Source organism: Calidris pugnax, unplaced genomic scaffold (genome assembly GCF_001431845.1).
Source record: "Calidris pugnax isolate Ruff unplaced genomic scaffold, ASM143184v1 scaffold49, whole genome shotgun sequence".
Classification (NCBI taxonomy): domain Eukaryota; kingdom Metazoa; phylum Chordata; class Aves; order Charadriiformes; family Scolopacidae; genus Calidris; species Calidris pugnax.
Genome location: NW_015090798.1, coordinates 3451622 through 3468926, shown reverse-complemented (window position 1 = coordinate 3468926; position 17305 = coordinate 3451622). Strand labels below are relative to the sequence as shown.

General features: G+C 38.3%; 1 protein-coding gene across 1 annotated transcript in view; it reads left to right on the top strand.

The window, feature by feature from the left end:
* The window catches only part of LOC106885123 (adhesion G protein-coupled receptor A3-like), a 65556-nt gene extending 49157 nt beyond the window's left edge, over positions 1–16399 (top strand). Inside the window, exons 12-20 of the mRNA XM_014937041.1 lie at positions 1618–1779; positions 2089–2292; positions 3364–3577; positions 3738–3946; positions 9212–9336; positions 9849–9972; positions 11073–11218; positions 14424–14519; positions 14813–16399. Of these exons, the coding sequence (XP_014792527.1) occupies positions 1618–1779; positions 2089–2292; positions 3364–3577; positions 3738–3946; positions 9212–9336; positions 9849–9972; positions 11073–11218; positions 14424–14519; positions 14813–16055 (2523 nt within the window). The 3' untranslated portion in view covers positions 16056–16399. The remainder of the gene's footprint in view (positions 1–1617; positions 1780–2088; positions 2293–3363; positions 3578–3737; positions 3947–9211; positions 9337–9848; positions 9973–11072; positions 11219–14423; positions 14520–14812) is intronic.
* The last annotated feature ends 906 nt before the right edge of the window (positions 16400–17305 follow it).

Below are 17305 nucleotides of genomic sequence, written 5' to 3'. Positions count from 1 at the left end.
TTTAGTTCGCATTACAGTGGCTGTTCTGAAAGATAAATAGTATAAATTATAAAAAGTTTCATTTAATTCCTTTTTCATGTCAGAAGAAGAAACAAGCAGAAGACAAATGTTCAGAAAGTTCTTAGATTCTCTTAAATTAGAATGCAGTTGGAAAAACTTGTGCTTACCTTGATAAGTAGGGGAAAGAATAAGGTGTAATAGTTTATAAAAGTACAAAATATGAAACAACTTGAGTCCAGTGACTTAAAGATCTTTATCCTGATAATTTACTGTAAAAACACCATTTGATGAAAAATATGTTACCAGTTTTCAAGTAATAATAACGATAATTTACTGTAAAAACACCATTTGATGAGTAAAATGTGTTACCGGTTTTCAAGTAGTAATAAGTCATAATAAGCATCTTCAATTAATTTAACTTTGATTTCTTCTTGAGAATTTAATGGAAAGGGCTACAGTCTGCAGATGCTGCTTGAGGGTTCTGTGTTTGCTGTTGAGAATGTTTACTGATTGTAGCTTCTGTCCCTAAAAAAAACCCAGTTCTTAAAACAGTAAATATTTTTATATTTTGATTTTTTGAAATTTGAAATTTTGAAAATTTTATAATTTTTGAAGACTTAAAAACAACCAACAACAAAATATTGTATTCTCTCCTTATTAGTAATATTCTGAAAACAAACTGAGAAGCCCTGATGGTAAAGGAGATGTCTTCCCCACCCCATCCTGTCTCTCTTTATGCAGAAAATTCCAGTCCCTAAATTTGGGCACTGTGAATTGCATTTCAGTCAGTTCAACTAGAAAATACATATACCTTTGCTTTTGGTCCAATATTTGTTGATGTTTCTTAAATGTTGTGAAAACCCAGTGTAGGTCAATGTTGCTAATGTAGGTGCTCATTAATTTTGGCGGAGTTGTGGCCTAAATAAATGAATTCCCTTTCTAGTTTGTGTTTGCCTGTCGTACAGAAGACAGGGCAGGGAGTATGAGCGTAAACTTACAACAAGGTAATTGATGGTTTGGAAGCAGCTCAGGTACCTGTGGGTATTTGCTGTCTCTCTCATGTGTAACCTGCCACCCAAACCAGTTCATGGAAAATTGAAGGTGAGCAAGGAAGGAATCAAAAGGAAAAGCAGACATAGCAAAAGGAAGAGAAGCTGAAGTGTTACATGTTATTTTTGCCTGCAACACCTTTTTCTTATTACCTTCCTCCATATATGCAAACTGTAGTATTGCTGATTTATAGAATTTTAAGTTTGTTTTATTTTAGGTTTAAAGCTGATTATAAATAGCTCTTTTAAATAATTATTACGGTAGAATGTGGAGTATTGCACACTCTGCTGTTACTGAAATATCTGTATTTCTTATGTTTTTGTTTCCTAAGTATAATGTAAACAGACAAATGACATTGGCATAACGTTTTTCCTGGATGGAGGTAAATGTCTGAGTCAAAGCATTTCAGTATCTCAACTTGACAAGTGGTGATTGAGATAGGAACAGCCAATTTCCTTTTTGCTTTTTTTTTTTATGCTGACAAGTGGCTTTGTATTTTCTGATAATGATCCTACTCCACGAAGGCTTTCAAAGGGATAGAACGGTCTTATTTCTCTTCCCTGGTAGCTTGGAGACGTGATGGTGGACATAGCCAGTAACATCATGTTGGCTGATGAGCGTGTTCTCTGGATGGCCCAAAGGGAAGCCAAGGCTTGCACTAGAATTGTACAGTGTCTGCAGAAAATCGCTATGTACCGGCTTGCAAACGGAGCTCAAGTTTATTCTACTGTAAGTATAAATGTTATTTATTTAGGAGACATTTTGCTGGCTTTCGAGTTTCAATAGCTTTTTATTTTTCTTAATAGGTGTTGGCATTATCTGAAACGCTTGCTATTTCTGTAGGGAGAAGAGAAATACTCTGAACAGATTTCCCCCTGCCAGATGAACACAAACTCTTTCCTGGGTGGTTTGTTTTTTTTTCCTCTCTTCTGGCAGAGAATCCCTCTAAGATAATTTATTATTCTGCCTGTGGTGTGTTTAAAAAAAAAAAAAAAAAAAAAAAGTAATGTTTGATTTTTGTTGGTTTTGTTGTTACAGTATTCTCCAAATATTGCTCTTGAGGCTTATGTGATAAAGGCTGCTGGCTTCACCGGGATGACGTGCACCGTGTTCCAGAAAGTGGCCACGTCAGACCGCACCGGACTCAGCGATTATGGGAGAAGAGATCCAGATGGAAATCTAGATAAACAATTAAGCTTTAAGTGCAACGTTTCAAACACACTGTCAAGTCTGGCTTTAAAGGTCAGATCCTCGTTGTTTCCCTACTGACTTTGTAATAATATCTTAAATATGAATCAGTCGGAAAGCAAACTTATATTATTAATTTCTAATGTTAAAGTGGCATTTTTTTATGTAATGCAGAGTTACTGTGACAAGAGATTATTATCCTTTGTCACTTTAATTAAGTTAGATTATAGAATAATTTTGTAATGAGTAAGTGTGGTTTTCTTTATTAAAACATCTTAAGTTGCAAGATGCTTTCAGACCTTTTCATAAGTGTGGAAATCGAAATGCTTCCTAGTTCATAGTAATGGTTGGCTTTATTTTGCTGTATTTTCACGTTCGTTAACATATTAAATTACCAGTTTCCTTAAATATCTGAAGTGTTCGGCGCAGAGTGATGCTGTAAGTAAGCACAAAGTAGAAAATGGACCTGAAAGGTTAATTTTACTTCTGTGTGTGGACACACACACACATATATATATGTATATATATATGTGGGTGTTTATAGAATGGAAACACTTCCTCATGTTCCATAAAAGTCATTTTTCAGTTACATTTCCCTACGTACCAGTTTGCTTTTATCACTTAATGTGCTTGAATGCTGCAGGGTGTGCATTTGAAATTATATTTATGTAATTCTATGAAATTACATGCATACTTCCCTACCCAAATATTATTTATATACAAGTTATCAAGACCTGTTTGTACACGGTGTTTCAGTTTGAATGGTGCTAATGCACAATTACAGAATTTCTCTTTCTCTGCTTCTCTGGGCCGTTGCTTCCAGTTGCCAATAGTCTAATCTGGAAAACTCTTTAATAGTTTGCTGATATCAACTTGAACTTTACTCTCTGTAACAAGTCAGGTAATTACAGAAACTTAACTTTTTTTCTCTTTAAAAAAGTGTTAAGACTTTAATAACCTGATTCAATTATTTTATCTTGGGTTATTTGGACAAATAGGTTTGTCACAACACATTGCTAAATGCATTAACCTCTGACACTGTTCAGTTGGAGGAGTTGCTAATTTTATCTCTGTAAAGAATTTGTTTTTCTCTTTAAAAATCTAAAAAAATCCGTTTCTTTCTAGAACACGATTGTAGAGGCTTCTATCCAGTTGCCAGCTTCCCTTTTCACCCAAAAGCAAAAAAGAGAAATCAGACCAGCGGATGAGTCTGTCTACAAGCTCCAGCTTATTGCATTTCGCAATGGGAAGCTTTTTCCAGCAACAGGAAATTCAACAAACCTGGCCGATGATGGAAAACGTCGTACGGTTGTAACCCCAGTTATTCTTACCAAGATAGGTTTGTTTTTTATTATTACTTCTTTATGATCTTTAAAAATAAGAATGATTTTTTTTTTACTCCTTTGTTTTGACCGCTGTGTATCCAATAAAAGGTTTTTTAGCCTCTAACGTGTTACGTGTTGAGAAATTTATGTGCAAATCCATTTCTTTTGTAACAGATGGTTTAAGCCCAGCCAGTCACCACGCGCCCATCAACGTGACGCTGCGGCGCATCGCGCACGGAGCAGATGCTGTTGCTGCTCAGTGGGACTTTGATCTGCTGAACGGACAAGGGGGATGGAAATCTGAGGGATGTCGCATTCTTCTCTCCGATGAAAATATAACCACCATTCAGTGCTACTCCCTCAGCAACTATGCTGTCTTAATGGTAGGACACTCAGAATTACACGTCTCTCTCTGCAACTTAAAAATATTCCAATAGAATCCTGTTTGGTTTTATTTTCCTGGCGTTAAAAGAGAATGAGCATTCCCATGTTCCATTTTGCATAAAACTAGACATAAGAAATAATTTCAGTTTTCGCTTGTGTTGATATAAAAGTTGATGTAAGATGAGGTTTAAGTGGAAATCTGTCAAAGCGGAATTAATTGCTGAATATACCAGACACAAAAGAATTTTTGTAAGGAAAGTACTATATTGTAGAATCACAGAAACATAGAATTGTCTGGGTTGGAAGGGACCTTTCAGATCATTAAGTCCAACCATCATAGGAAGCCATTTTAATGAGCTATGTAATCAAATAGGCTTTTATGAATTTTAGTCTAATAATGACAAGTTTTTTTTTAGAATGCTACCTTTATTTTAAACTATCTTCTCAGTGTTAGATTAAATTTGTTAGCTTTGTCTGACAGGAGTGTTTTCCCAGGGTTTTTTTTCCTGTGATCCATAAACAGAATTGTTATTTCGCTGCCAATTAGCTATTCATTCCCTAGTCTGTAGATCTGTTACCAGAAGACAATGACTGAGAAAGGAAACAAAATAAAAACAGTTACTATTGAAAATATTTTTGAAATACTGTTTAAAAAATAGTATCTGAGGTCTAGTCTTAGTAAATTGATGTCAATAAAATGGTTAACTGATTCTAAAATATAGCGATGGTTAAAGAAAAGGAAGTGAGACACCTCGTTTTAGTGCCCTTCAGTTAGGAAGGAGGATTTCTTCTTTGGCTGTTCCCAGAGCATTTTGTTTCAGAATTTGGTGTGGGAAGGTTCCCTTTTACAGGTGGTGCCTGTTACCTGGCTCATCAGTTGTACCACAGATGCTAAATGATAAAATGTGATACATGAAAATGGTAGGGTATAGGAAGCTGAGTAAAATAGGAAGAGGTTTAGCAAATATTGTTAACTTAGGTGCAACTTTGGTATGGATTTTGTTGTAGTTAACGTGCTCTGCGTGGAATTAAATATATATTTTTATGTAATACATGGAAGAAAGAGGATTCCTTTAGGATGATCAGTGCATAAGAAGTTGCTATTTTTGTTCTGCAACTCAAATTTTCAATAGAATAGTAGAATACCAAAAAGCTAAACATAAATTAAAAATTATTTACATGCCAAGCTTTTTAAAAGAGCTCAAAGAGAGCAACATTTTGACTTTACCTCTGAAGGTACTGTTTTAAGTGACTTCAAACTGTTATAATCCTATAGTTCTCTTTGATATTTTTTAAACATATAATCCTTTCCTAAAACATAACAGCATTCTTTAAAACAGAATTAAACTTCATTTGTATGTGTAATATGCATGTGAAGAGAGAGTGTGCTTTAAATTGGTCACATTCCTGCCATCTGGAGGAAGAAAAATGAAGAGCACACTCAGTCTGCTGCTGTAAATGACTATTTCTAAATTAATACATGGTAAGATTATAATCAATATGTCATTGTAAGTTGTATAGAGAACTGTTGGCAATCAGAAATGAAAAAAGTCAGAGGAAGAGGCAGCTATCTTCCTTTTCTGCCAATGGCTCTCATTCTGTGCTTGCTCAGAACTGGTATTTCTTAAATATTTAGCTACTTCCCCCAAATGTTAGGCTGTAGGGACTGGAGAGGGCAGGTGGAGGAGGACAGAATAACGTTCATCTGGTAGATGTTCCTTGCACACAGTTAATACACTGCAAAAAGCTCTAGATGCCCAAGTAGCTGCTGAGAAAGGTTTTCATAATGCCTATGCATTTATTAACTAAAAAAGCCACAATAGCTTATTTAATTTGTAGACTCCCATACTGTTGTGAAAAACGGAATTCTGGTCCCAGGCTCACAGGAAATTAATTTAGAAGCTTGTCTTTTAATTTAACAGTTGTCATTAACATCAAATAAATGAACAGTAGTGGCAGGAGGGACCTGAATGCAATATTCCATCGTCCTGGCTGGGTGGCAAATGACTTGACCAGAGCTGTTTCACTCTTTTTTGGTCTACTTTACTTTAGTACATGTGTGTAGAATTCAACAGGTTGTAATGTGCTGCCTGTTTTACTGCAGAATGTAATGTAAAGTCCTTTCTGAGAAGGAAACCCATAATGGAGTGTCTGGTTTTATAATCTAGTGATTTAGGAAGATACAGTTATAAAATTTTGTATTTATTTGGAAATAATTTTGACCGCTGTTTAATAATAGATGACCAGGAGGCTCAGCTTGAAATGTCATTATTCTAGGCCTGCAGCAGAGGAGAACAAGCAGCAATGGCAACTGAGAAGAATCAGAGTTCTGCTAGTTGGCTATAAATGCCCCAATGTTCTTCTTAATGTCATCTCTACTGTTATTTTATTGTCACTCTCTTTTTTTTTTTAATTAAATTACTATTTAGGATCAGTTTAGCTCACAAATAACTTTTTTAGCTCTCCTTTTTGTAGGTCTGATAAAAACAGTCAGTGCAATTGGTAAGAAATCCATTGACCTAGGCTGGGCATACTGGGTGTTCTCAGATGTTTATCAAGACTATTGTACATCTTGCAATTCTGTAGCTCTTGTTCTCCAAGTTCACACCAATACATGTGTGACACCTTCTTACCTGTCACCAATCTGGAAGCAGCAACTGGAATTCTCCTACAGTTTCCATTCTCTGATACTCACCGGCTATAGGTGACGATACGTTCCCTCGTGGTTGTATCAGCAATGAGTTCCTCGGGATCTCCAGCTGGATGTCAACCAGGCCATGGGCAGTGTTGAAACCACGTAACACTGCCCGCCTGAGGCATAGTATCTTACAATCTTTCCCAAAGTGTTTTTTCTATGTGCCAAAGAAAACCAAATAAATAAAAATCAAACTGACAATCTGATTAAATTATTTCAAAATGAGGTTGGCGAGTTAGGAACAACAGATTTATATTCTGATGAAAGAAGAGTTGAAGGTGTGGTGAAGAGACTGTAGACTCTAATTTAATTGTAAGACTCAATTCAAGAACTCTTCTCCTGTCCATGAAATCAGATTACCCATCTTAACTTTGAAAAGAGATTGTATATAACTGTGATTTTTCTCAAAACAAACTGAAGCTTCCTCCTAATGTTGTACCATTCCTTGTGAATGCCAAATTTGTTCTCCTTTCCCCCAGCACACTTTTGAACTTTGCCAACTCTAGACGTTTAAGAGTGACTCACTCAGAATTATAGGTGAGAGAAGCTTCTGTATCCTGTCTGTTGTGAAAAAATAGATTTTTCCACTGATCTTAGTTAAGCAAAGTTGGCTTTTTTGGACTGGAAGGGACTGGGAGGGGTTTTTTTCAGTGTTGAATACCTTTATGGAAATGGAACTCTAGTAAACTGTAACTGCATCCAAATAAAATTATTTCTTCTTGCTATTCTTGTTAGTAAATGAAAATGTCATTCCTTAGATGTTATTTGAAACATTTGAACAGTCCAAGGTTCTGTTCCATGCTTACTTTTTCGATAATGTTTTGACAGGTGGGTTCAGAAAACTTAAACGTTGCACATGAGCTGTTGAATTCTATTTGAGTTACCAACTGTCTATTCTGGCCAAGCAGTGATCATAGAATAACAGTCGGGCAGGAACATCTGGATGGCCTTTGGTCCAATTACCTGCTCAAAGTTTCCTCGGCTTCAAAGTTGGATCATATTGCTCCAGGTCATATTCAGTCAAGCTTTGAGTATCTCCAAGGACAGAGATTACATGGTCTCTCTGGGCAGTATTGGTGAAATTGGCAGTCACAGAAAGTGACCACTTTCATCAGAATTTTTTTTCCTGTATCTAATCAGCATTTTCCACATTGCTGATTAATGTCTGTTGCTGCCTATCATTTCATGGTTCAGCTCCAAGAAGAGTTTGCCTCAGTCTTCTTAATACAGTCCCAGTAGGTAGTTCAATATAACAATGAAACTTCTTCCATCTTCCTTTTAGAATCATAGAATGGTTTGGGTTGGAAGGGACCTTAAAGTTCCAACCCCCCTGCCCTGGGCAGGGACACCTCCCACCAGACCAGGTTGCTCCAAGCCCCATCCAGCCTGACCTTGAACCCCTCCAGGGATGGGGCAGGCACAGCTTCTCTGGGCAACCTGTTCCAGTGTCTCACCACCCTCACAGGGAAGAATTTCTTCCTAATATCTAATCTAAATCTCCCCTCTTTCAGTTTAAAACCATTACCTCTTGTCCTGTGGGTCCACTCCCTGATCAAGAGTCTCTCCTCATCTCTCCTGTAGCCCCTTTTACTTATTGGAACGCTGTTTTAAGGTCTCCTTGGAGCCTTCTCTTCTCCAGACTGAGCAACCCCAGCTCTCTCAGCCTTTACTTCCTAAAGATTAACAAATCCAGCTTTTTCAGCCTTCGACATTAGGTCCTTCAGCTCATTACTCATCCCAGTGATATGTTAGACTTGTTGCATCCAGAATGTACTGGATCCTTCCTTGGACTGGTGAGACTCAAACTGAAGACAGTTCTGCAGAGGTGGTCTCACAGTGCTGTACAGATGGAGAATCATCAATTCACCTGCTTGTGGTGGTTTTTTGGAGTGTGGCCTTGGGCTGCAGACTGCACAGCTGACTTGTCGGCAACTTCTGTCTTGCAGTCCCCTCAAGTGGTTCTTTGGTTGCTTTCTATTCCGTCCAGTGCCCAGCCTGTACTGTTGTGTGCTCGGGGTTATTCCATCCCAGGTGCAGATCTTTTCATATTTCCCTTTGCTAAATTTCACAATCTTTTATCATCCCATTTCTCTGGCTCCTGAACATCCCTCTGAATATCTTCCAATCTATTGATCAGTCTCCTCAGTCTATAGCATCATCTGCAGACTTGCTGAGGGCACTTTCTTTAACCTTCTTTGGGTTGTTGCAGGAGACAATAATCGTAACTGAAACTCCATTCTACATGCTGTACATGTAAGTGTTTCAAAAAGAAAAAAATAGTTTTAAGAAACAAAAAATGAAGCTGCTAACTTCTCTGTATATTCAAGCTTATATGAAATTTAAGATGTGTGACTGCATCTGTAAAGGTCAGCTGGAATAGCCAGTAATTGTGGAAGAAAGGCAGGAACATCAAATAATAAATAATTAGAAGGTTGTGGTGGGGGAACAGGTTCATCTAGAAGGTTCCTGTTACTACTGCTCTTCTTTTGTGTTTCGTCTGTCGTTTCCCCCTAACCTCACAAAATGAAGAGAGAAGGTGGTCTAATGTTAATTTTGTTTTTGTTGGCAGGATTTGACAGGAGCTGAGTTATACACGCAGCCAGCGGACCTTTTGCATCCAGTAATTTATGCCACTGCCATGGTTTTGCTGATGTGCCTGTTAATGATCATTGTCAGTTACGTGTACCATCACAGGTAAGAATCAAAATTACTAGGCTGAAAAAAATTACTTTTCTTTTTGATAAGAACACTATAATCTGCATTTGATTTTATTTTTTTTTTCCTACAAAATTTGTTGATGCAAACCAACAGTTAAGCAAGTGGCTATTTCATCTGTTCTGGAGTAGGACACTTTAGCTCTCATAACTATAATTCTTCACTTTTGCTTCATGGTGAAAGAAGAGACCACTCCAGAATGATGGCAGAATTCAACAAACTGTTCAGCCTTTTACATTTCTGTTAATGTGAAAGCTTGAAGCCTAACATTTTTGAATCAGGCCCCAAATAGTTGTATAAAGCTAGTTAATAGGAGGGTGGTTTAATTTCTTGTGATGAAGACCAGAGATTATATTTGATTACAAACTATGTGGTAGTCAAACAATCATTAACAGTAATTATATCTCATTTATCACGAGTGTATCTTGCTAGTTTCTGAAAGACAATAATGCAGCTGTGTTTTATGTTGTCTAATTTGTTCCTTTTAACAGTGTGATCAGGATCAGTGTAAAAAGCTGGCATATGCTGGTTAACCTGAGCTTTCATATTTTCCTGACGTGTGTGATGTTTATTGGAGGCATAACTCAGACCAGGAATGCCAGCATTTGTCAAGCAGTAAGTAAACATGCAAATGCTTGAAAAAATTAGGTACCAGTGTCATATTCCTACATACATATACACCTTCTGTACAGGCATTTTCACCAGAATGTGAAATTTAGAAAAAAAATTCAGTCTTTTTTCACCTTCTGTACAGGCATTTTCACCAGAATGTAAAATTTAGACAAAAAATCCAATCTTTTTTTTTTACCTTTACAGATTTCTCTTGTATTTTCGTCCAACCATGAAGATAAAACTAATTTGTTACTTGAAAACCGGAAAAGTATTTCAGAAGTGCAACAGAAATTCTTTTTTTGTTCAAAACACTATCACAAAAAATTAAATTTTACCCATTAGTTTTATTTTTGAAACTTGCTTATTATGGAATTGGTTTATAGGCCTATGTGTAGCCTTTACAGACCATGTGAAAACTGATTTCCATAGCTATTAAAATATATTTTTCTATTTGCTCAGTATATCCTGAAGGGAGGGAGAAATAAGTATTTCAAGTACACTTTTGCTTTCTCCAAACAAATATCACCAGCTTTATTGAGACTCCTCCTTTATAATGATTTGTTCTGCTGAGGTTTGGCCATCTCTAATTCAGTTATGAATTTGGGAATTCATGGAGCTTTTCTAAAGAAAACGCTGTTCAGTTTATAAAATTGTAAACATTTAAAGAAAAAATTTAACATCTTAAAGTGTTTGGGAATTCATGGAGCTTTTCTAAAGAAAATGCTGTTCAGTTTATAAAACTGTAAGCTTCATAAAATACACTTTCCTAAAGTGTATTATTGATGTGTAACATGGGAGATGTTGGCCAGCGAAGTTCTTCCTGTGTTATTAAGTTTTCCTTCCACTAGAGGAAACTGCATCTCTGGAGCCTTCCCAGACTCCCCTGGTGGGAAGATGGGTTTGATAACATACTCTGCCTTTTTGAAAACCACAATGATTTGGCATTTAGAACAGTTGTATTAAAATTAGAGGGGTTTTTCTTCTCTTGAACTCAGGCTTTGAAAATTCAGGCTTTATGCCAGTTATGCGTTAAATAATTAGTTTTTAATTTGGTATAAAGGAAATGTTTGAGGGTTCATTTTTATTATTTGGGTTTTTTTAAGGTTGGGATAATTCTCCACTATTCCACTCTTGCGACAGTCCTGTGGCTGGGAGTGACTTCTCGTAATATTTACAAGCAAGTAACCAAAAAAGCAAAAAGATGTCAAGATCCTGATGAGCCACCTCCTCCACCCAGACCGATGCTGAGGTGAGACCCTCATTCACATCCACAGCTCAGGATTTCCTGGGTCTCTACGCTCACATTCTCACCAGAAAATGTGACAGGTCACTACTGGTTTTTCCAAGTGCCTTTCATAGAAGATTTTCTTTCCAGGTCCATAAAGTCCCTTCCAGATTTTCCAAGTGCCTTTCATAGAAGATTTTCTTTCCAGGTCCGTCAAAGTCTCTTCCAGATTATCTGTTCCTCAGCTTTTTGTCAAGGAAGATGAGGGGAAGGACGATTGGTCTTAGCATATTACTCTTGCAATGCTGTGTTCCTGATTAGTAAATTAAGAAATTGGTAGTATTTCAGCATTACCATTGGAGCTTTGAGTAGAACTTTAGATAGCAACACTTCCCATTAAAGTATTATAAAAGAATGTGGAGAACTGAGTTATCACGCAGGGAACAAACACTGCAATTTAAGTAAATAAAGCTTAATAAGTTTTTCCAAAGATTGCTTATAAAGAATTTGAAAAATAGGCGTCACTCATTATCAAATGAAAGTAGTGTTCTTTGAGAGGCATTCCTCTTAGATTGTTTTTATTTCTGAAATCACTGACATGGGAAAAATGAATTAGCTGTGAAATTCACCATGTGTGAAATGCTTTTAATAGAAAACATTAACATACTTTGTTCATGTAGTTTCCTGAGCCTCTGGGTATTAATTAAAAACTGCTAAGCTGAAATTCTCCACAAGGTGGCAGAAGTTGATTAACTTTGATTAGTTTAGGCAAATGTTTAGAAAGCTTGATTTTGAAGTACAGAGATGCCAAAAACCAGAAATGCTTTTCTGAATATTGTCAACTAAAATTTGCAGTACTATATGCAAGCTTATAGAAATCTTTAACAAGGTAGAAGGTTAATATTTATACCCCCTTAAGTGCTGTCTTTGCAATTTTTATTTTAAGAAAAAAGTAAATGTGTTTTATTGACTGTAGGATGTCAAGTCCATCATCAGCTGTGTGCCTTCCAGCAGGGTACTGAGTAGCCTTTGCAGCATCTGTCGTGGCTTTTTTTTTTCATATTTTTCAAATTTTCTCAATGTCCAGCTTCTTGCTGATAAGGGATCTGCAAGGTTTTTGCATGGAACAGCCATAGAAGGACTTTTTTTTTTCTTTTTTTCTCTCATTCAGTTGTCTTTTAAACTTATTTTGAAACAAAGGTACCCCTAGTGGCAAAGGGCAAAGAGCTTGTGTGAGAGCTGCTTGTTTGTTTGGAACCCATCACCTGCTGTTATCAGCCATCCTGTTCCTTGAGTTTAAGGAGGCAGAACAACTGATTCTCTATTTGCCTCCACGCTGTTTATATTTCTCCTTCCTAAGCATTTCCAGAATTACAAAGGGCCTTTTGGAACAGAAAAAAAACCCACCCTGATCATTGTTTCAAGATACGGACTAAACCAATGACAGGATTTGATCTTTGTAGGATTCAGTGACTATGTAACCACATCTGTCGTGGCTTTTTTTTTTCATATTTTTCAAATTTTCTCAATGTCCAGCTTCTTGCTGATAAGGGATCTGCAAGGTTTTTGCATGGAACAGCCATAGAAGGACTTTTTTTTTTCTTTTTTTCTCTCATTCAGTTGTCTTTTAAACTTATTTTGAAACAAAGGTACCCCTAGTGGCAAAGGGCAAAGAGCTTGTGTGAGAGCTGCTTGTTTGTTTGGAACCCATCACCTGCTGTTATCAGCCGTCCTGTTTCTTGAGTTTAAGGAGGCAGAACAACTGATTCTCTATTTGCCTCCACGCTGTTTATATTTCTCCTTCCTAAGCATTTCCAGAATTACAAAGGGCCTTTTGGAACAGAAAAAAAACCCACCCTGATCGAGTTTAAGGAGGCAGAACAACTGATTCTCTGTTTGTCTCCACGCTGTTTATATTTCTCCTTCCTGAGCATTTCCAGAATTACAAAGGGTCTTTTGGAACAGAAAAAAAAAAACACCCTGATTATTGTTTCAAGATACGGACTAAACCAATGACAGGATTTGATCTTTGTAGGATTCAGCGACTATGTAATATATTTAGTGTACCTAGACTTCCAAGAAAGACTTAATCTATTTTAGACTGTTGTTTTGTGTCTCAAGTGGGACAGCAGTAACTTCTTCTGAATAATGTGAAATGCAGAGGGAAGGTCCAGGACCATCGGAATATGTGTCTCTTGTTGACAAACCAACTCCCCATGCATGTGTCACAGCAGTAGTTTTCACTGTGGGTTCCGACATGATTTTGGACAGGATTAACATAAGATGCAGGACAGAGTGCCATTAATTTGAATGATTGTCAGTAATTATTGAGCTGCCACTAATGAATTCAATGTGAATTCACAGAAATGGGAATGAAAAGTTCGATACTCCAACAACGTGTGCCCTCATCCTTGGGAAGGCAGACAGTTTTTATTACCACTGCAGGGAAGCAGGAGGTATATACTATGAAATTATAGAGGCCATTAAAAATAAATAAATCAAAACAACACCAACACCACCCCTCCAAACACCTCCACATGAAAAAACCCCAAGCAACAAGAGTTCTTATGGCTGATCTTCTGAACATAGCGTCAGGCAAGTTCATCTCTGGCAAAAAGAATGTAACACTTACTATTTTTCTTCTAAGTTTCTGTATTCTTTTCCAGCAGTTTACAACTTTTGACCCCCAGCTTTTGCTTCTTCCCTCTCACCGTGTATGTGCCTGTGAGAGAGGTGAGGAGCTGTGAGAGAAGTGGTTTGCAACAGGAGGAAAAAAATCATAGTGAGGAAATACTGCCAAAGCCCAAACCTGATTCACCCTATTTATTTTCTTAAAGAATTTGCATATTCCCAGTGTCCTGGAGAGCTCTCATTTCCTTCCTGGTGACTGAATAAAATCCATTTGCCATTAAGCTAACACTTACTATTTTTCTTCTAAGTTTCTGTATTCTTTTCCAGCAGTTTACAACTTTTGACCCCCAGCTTTTGCTTCTTCCCTCTCACCGTGTATGTGCCTGTGAGAGAGGTGAGGAGCTGTGAGAGAAGTGGTTTGCAACAGGAGGAAAAAAATCATAGTGAGGAAATACTGCCAAAGCCCAAACCTGATTCACCCTATTTATTTTCTTAAAGAATTTGCATATTCCCAGTGTCCTGGAGAGCTCTCATTTCCTTCCTGGTGACTGAATAAAATCCATTTGCCATTAAGCTTGCACTGGCTTTACTTTTTTAGGTTCTACCTTATCGGTGGAGGGATCCCCATCATAGTTTGTGGAATAACAGCAGCAGCAAACATCCGAAATTATGGCAGCAGACCTAATGCTCCTTAGTAAGTACCATACAACTGAGAGCTCTGTCAGAGCAACCTGGTCTGGTGGGAGGTGTCCCTGCCCATGGCAGGGGAGTTGGAACTCAATGATCTTTAAGGTCCCTTCCAACTCGAACCATTCTGTGATTCTATGATCTGTGGGTTTGCTTTTCTAAGTAGTCATTGTAATTAATTCTGATTCTTCCAGAAGATGGGACACAGCCAAGATTGTTTCATAATACCATTAAGGACTGGTAAAGCGTGACTTGTGAGGAGACATTAATTTTGATTCTTTGATTTTGTTTCTTTTCCAGTTGCTGGATGACTTGGGAACCCAGCTTAGGAGCATTTTATGGACCAGCGAGCTTTATCATTTTCATAAACTGCATGTATTTCCTCAGCATATTCATACAACTGAAACGTCACCCTGAACGGAAGTACGAACTCAAGGAGCCTGTTGAGGAGCAGCAGCGCCTGGCCACCAACGAACACGGGGAGCTGGCTCACCAGGATTCATTGTCGGTGTCACTGGTGTCCACGTCTGCTCTGGAGAACGAGCACAGTTTCCAGGCCCAGCTGCTGGGGGTGGGCCTCACCCTGCTTCTCTACGTGGCTTTGTGGATCTTCGGAGCTCTGTCGGTTTCCCTCTACTATCCCATGGACCTCATCTTCAGCTGTTTCTTTGGGGCCACCTGTTTAAGCCTCAGCGCCTTCCTGATGGTCCACCATTGCGTCAACAGGGAGGACGTCAGGCACGCCTGGATAACCACCTGCTGCCCTGGCAGGAGCACCTACTCGGTGCAGGTGAACGTTCAGCCCTCCAGTTCCAGCGGGACCAACGGAGAGGCCCCCAAGTGCACCAACAGCAGCGCGGAATCCTCCTGCACCAACAAAAGCGCCTCCAGCCTGAAAAACTCTTCTCAGGGCTGTAAACTCACAAACTTACAGGCCGCGGCGGCCCAGTGCCACCCCGCTTCTCTGCCCCTGAACACGGGTCCTCAGCTGGACAACAGCCTCACCGAGCACTCGGTGGATAATGATATCAAAATGCACGTGGCACCCTTAGAGGTCCAGTTCCGGACAAACGGACACCCCAGCAGGCACCACAAGAACAGAAGCAAGGGGCACCGTGCCAGCAGGCTGGCCGTGCTGAGGGAGTACGCCTACGACGTGCCCACCAGCGTGGAGGGCAGCGTCCAGAACGGCCTGCCCAAAAGCCGCCAAAGCAACGGCGAAGGGCACTCCAGGAGCAGAAGGGCCTACTTGGCCTACAGGGAAAGGCAGTACAACCAGTCCCAACAAGACAGCAGCGATGCTTGCAGCACCCTTCCCAAAAGCGGCAGGAATACGGAAAAAACGATACCCGCCAACAACAAAAAAGAGATTCTAAGGAAACCCATAGCGGTCGAACTTGAAAACCAACAGAAATCTTACGGCTTGAATTTAGCCATTCAGAACGGACCCCTTAAAAGCAGCGGGCAGGACGGCCCCTTGCTCACTGCGGACAGTACTGGGAATATCAGAACTGGGTTGTGGAAACACGAAACGACTGTGTAGGGTTAGGACTCACTGCGGGACGAACCCATCCGAACGGTGATCACACATTCCTTCAAGCTGGTCACACTTCGACGGACTCTTGACAAGCTCTAGGTACTTTACGCAGGGAAGGGAACAAAAATAATCGGCCCAGCAAAAGATTGTATTGGTTATAATCTTTGCTGTTCTTACAAAGATGAACTTTTTTGGTACTTTGTGAAATTTTTTTTTTGAAGCGTCAAACTTGAGAGATGCAGAACGTAACTTTGTACGTTTTTATTTTTTACCTGTAACCCTGCAGATTGTGTCCACAACACATTTCAAATTTGTATTTAAATGTATAATAAATAGTATTTTCCCCAGCAGCTCAATGTTGCAATGGTTTGTTGCCTTTTTTACAGGATGTTGCATTGAATGTCATCTTGATTTTACTACTTCAATATCTGAAACATGGAAGTTTCAGTTACTAAAGAAAATATTTGGTGTCTGAAATAGACAATGCAAATATCTCAATTAGAGAGTATTTTGAGGTGTAAATTCACTTTTCCCCACCTGTATGCAGCAATTTGCAGAATAATCTTCTCCAATACCACAGAGCATTTAAAAAAAAAAAAACAAACCAAACAAAAAAAAAACAAACCAAAAAGCAAAACCCCAAAGCACATGTTTCAGTAGCAGAGCTAAATTAATAAGGTTAACAATTTTAAAAAGCATGTAAGTTCCTGTGATAGAAATAGCCAAAACAAGCAACCTCTTGCAATAATGTAAATCGTGAAAAATAAACATTGTAGTTAAACTCTAGTTTAAATTTAATTGCAGATAATTACAAAAATTAAGAGTCACAGTCAAAATATTTTATGTCAAACGAAGTATTATAGAATAGATTATTTGTCAGTTATGAGTATAGTTGTCTATACTTAAATTTGTTGATATTTCAATGTATACAAGATTGTATTTTGTGCCATCCTGCTGCTGTGACAAATTTGAGGTTGTATTTGCAGAGCAATGCTTAGGGCTTTATCTGTTTCTGGTACCGATACCCGGGTTGCTAAAACCACTTGTATTAAAAAGCCCAAAATGGTTCTGTATCTAGTGCTGATACCACAGCTCAGTTTAGAGGAACAAATGGAATTGGGTTGTATATAGTGGCTACTTGTTACCTAAATCAGACTTGTCACAGTTGAATGTCTTAGTGAAGTGGGTCTGTGTGAATCCAGGTACAGGTCTAACATTCTCACTACTCAAACATTGTGTTAAATAATTTATGTGTG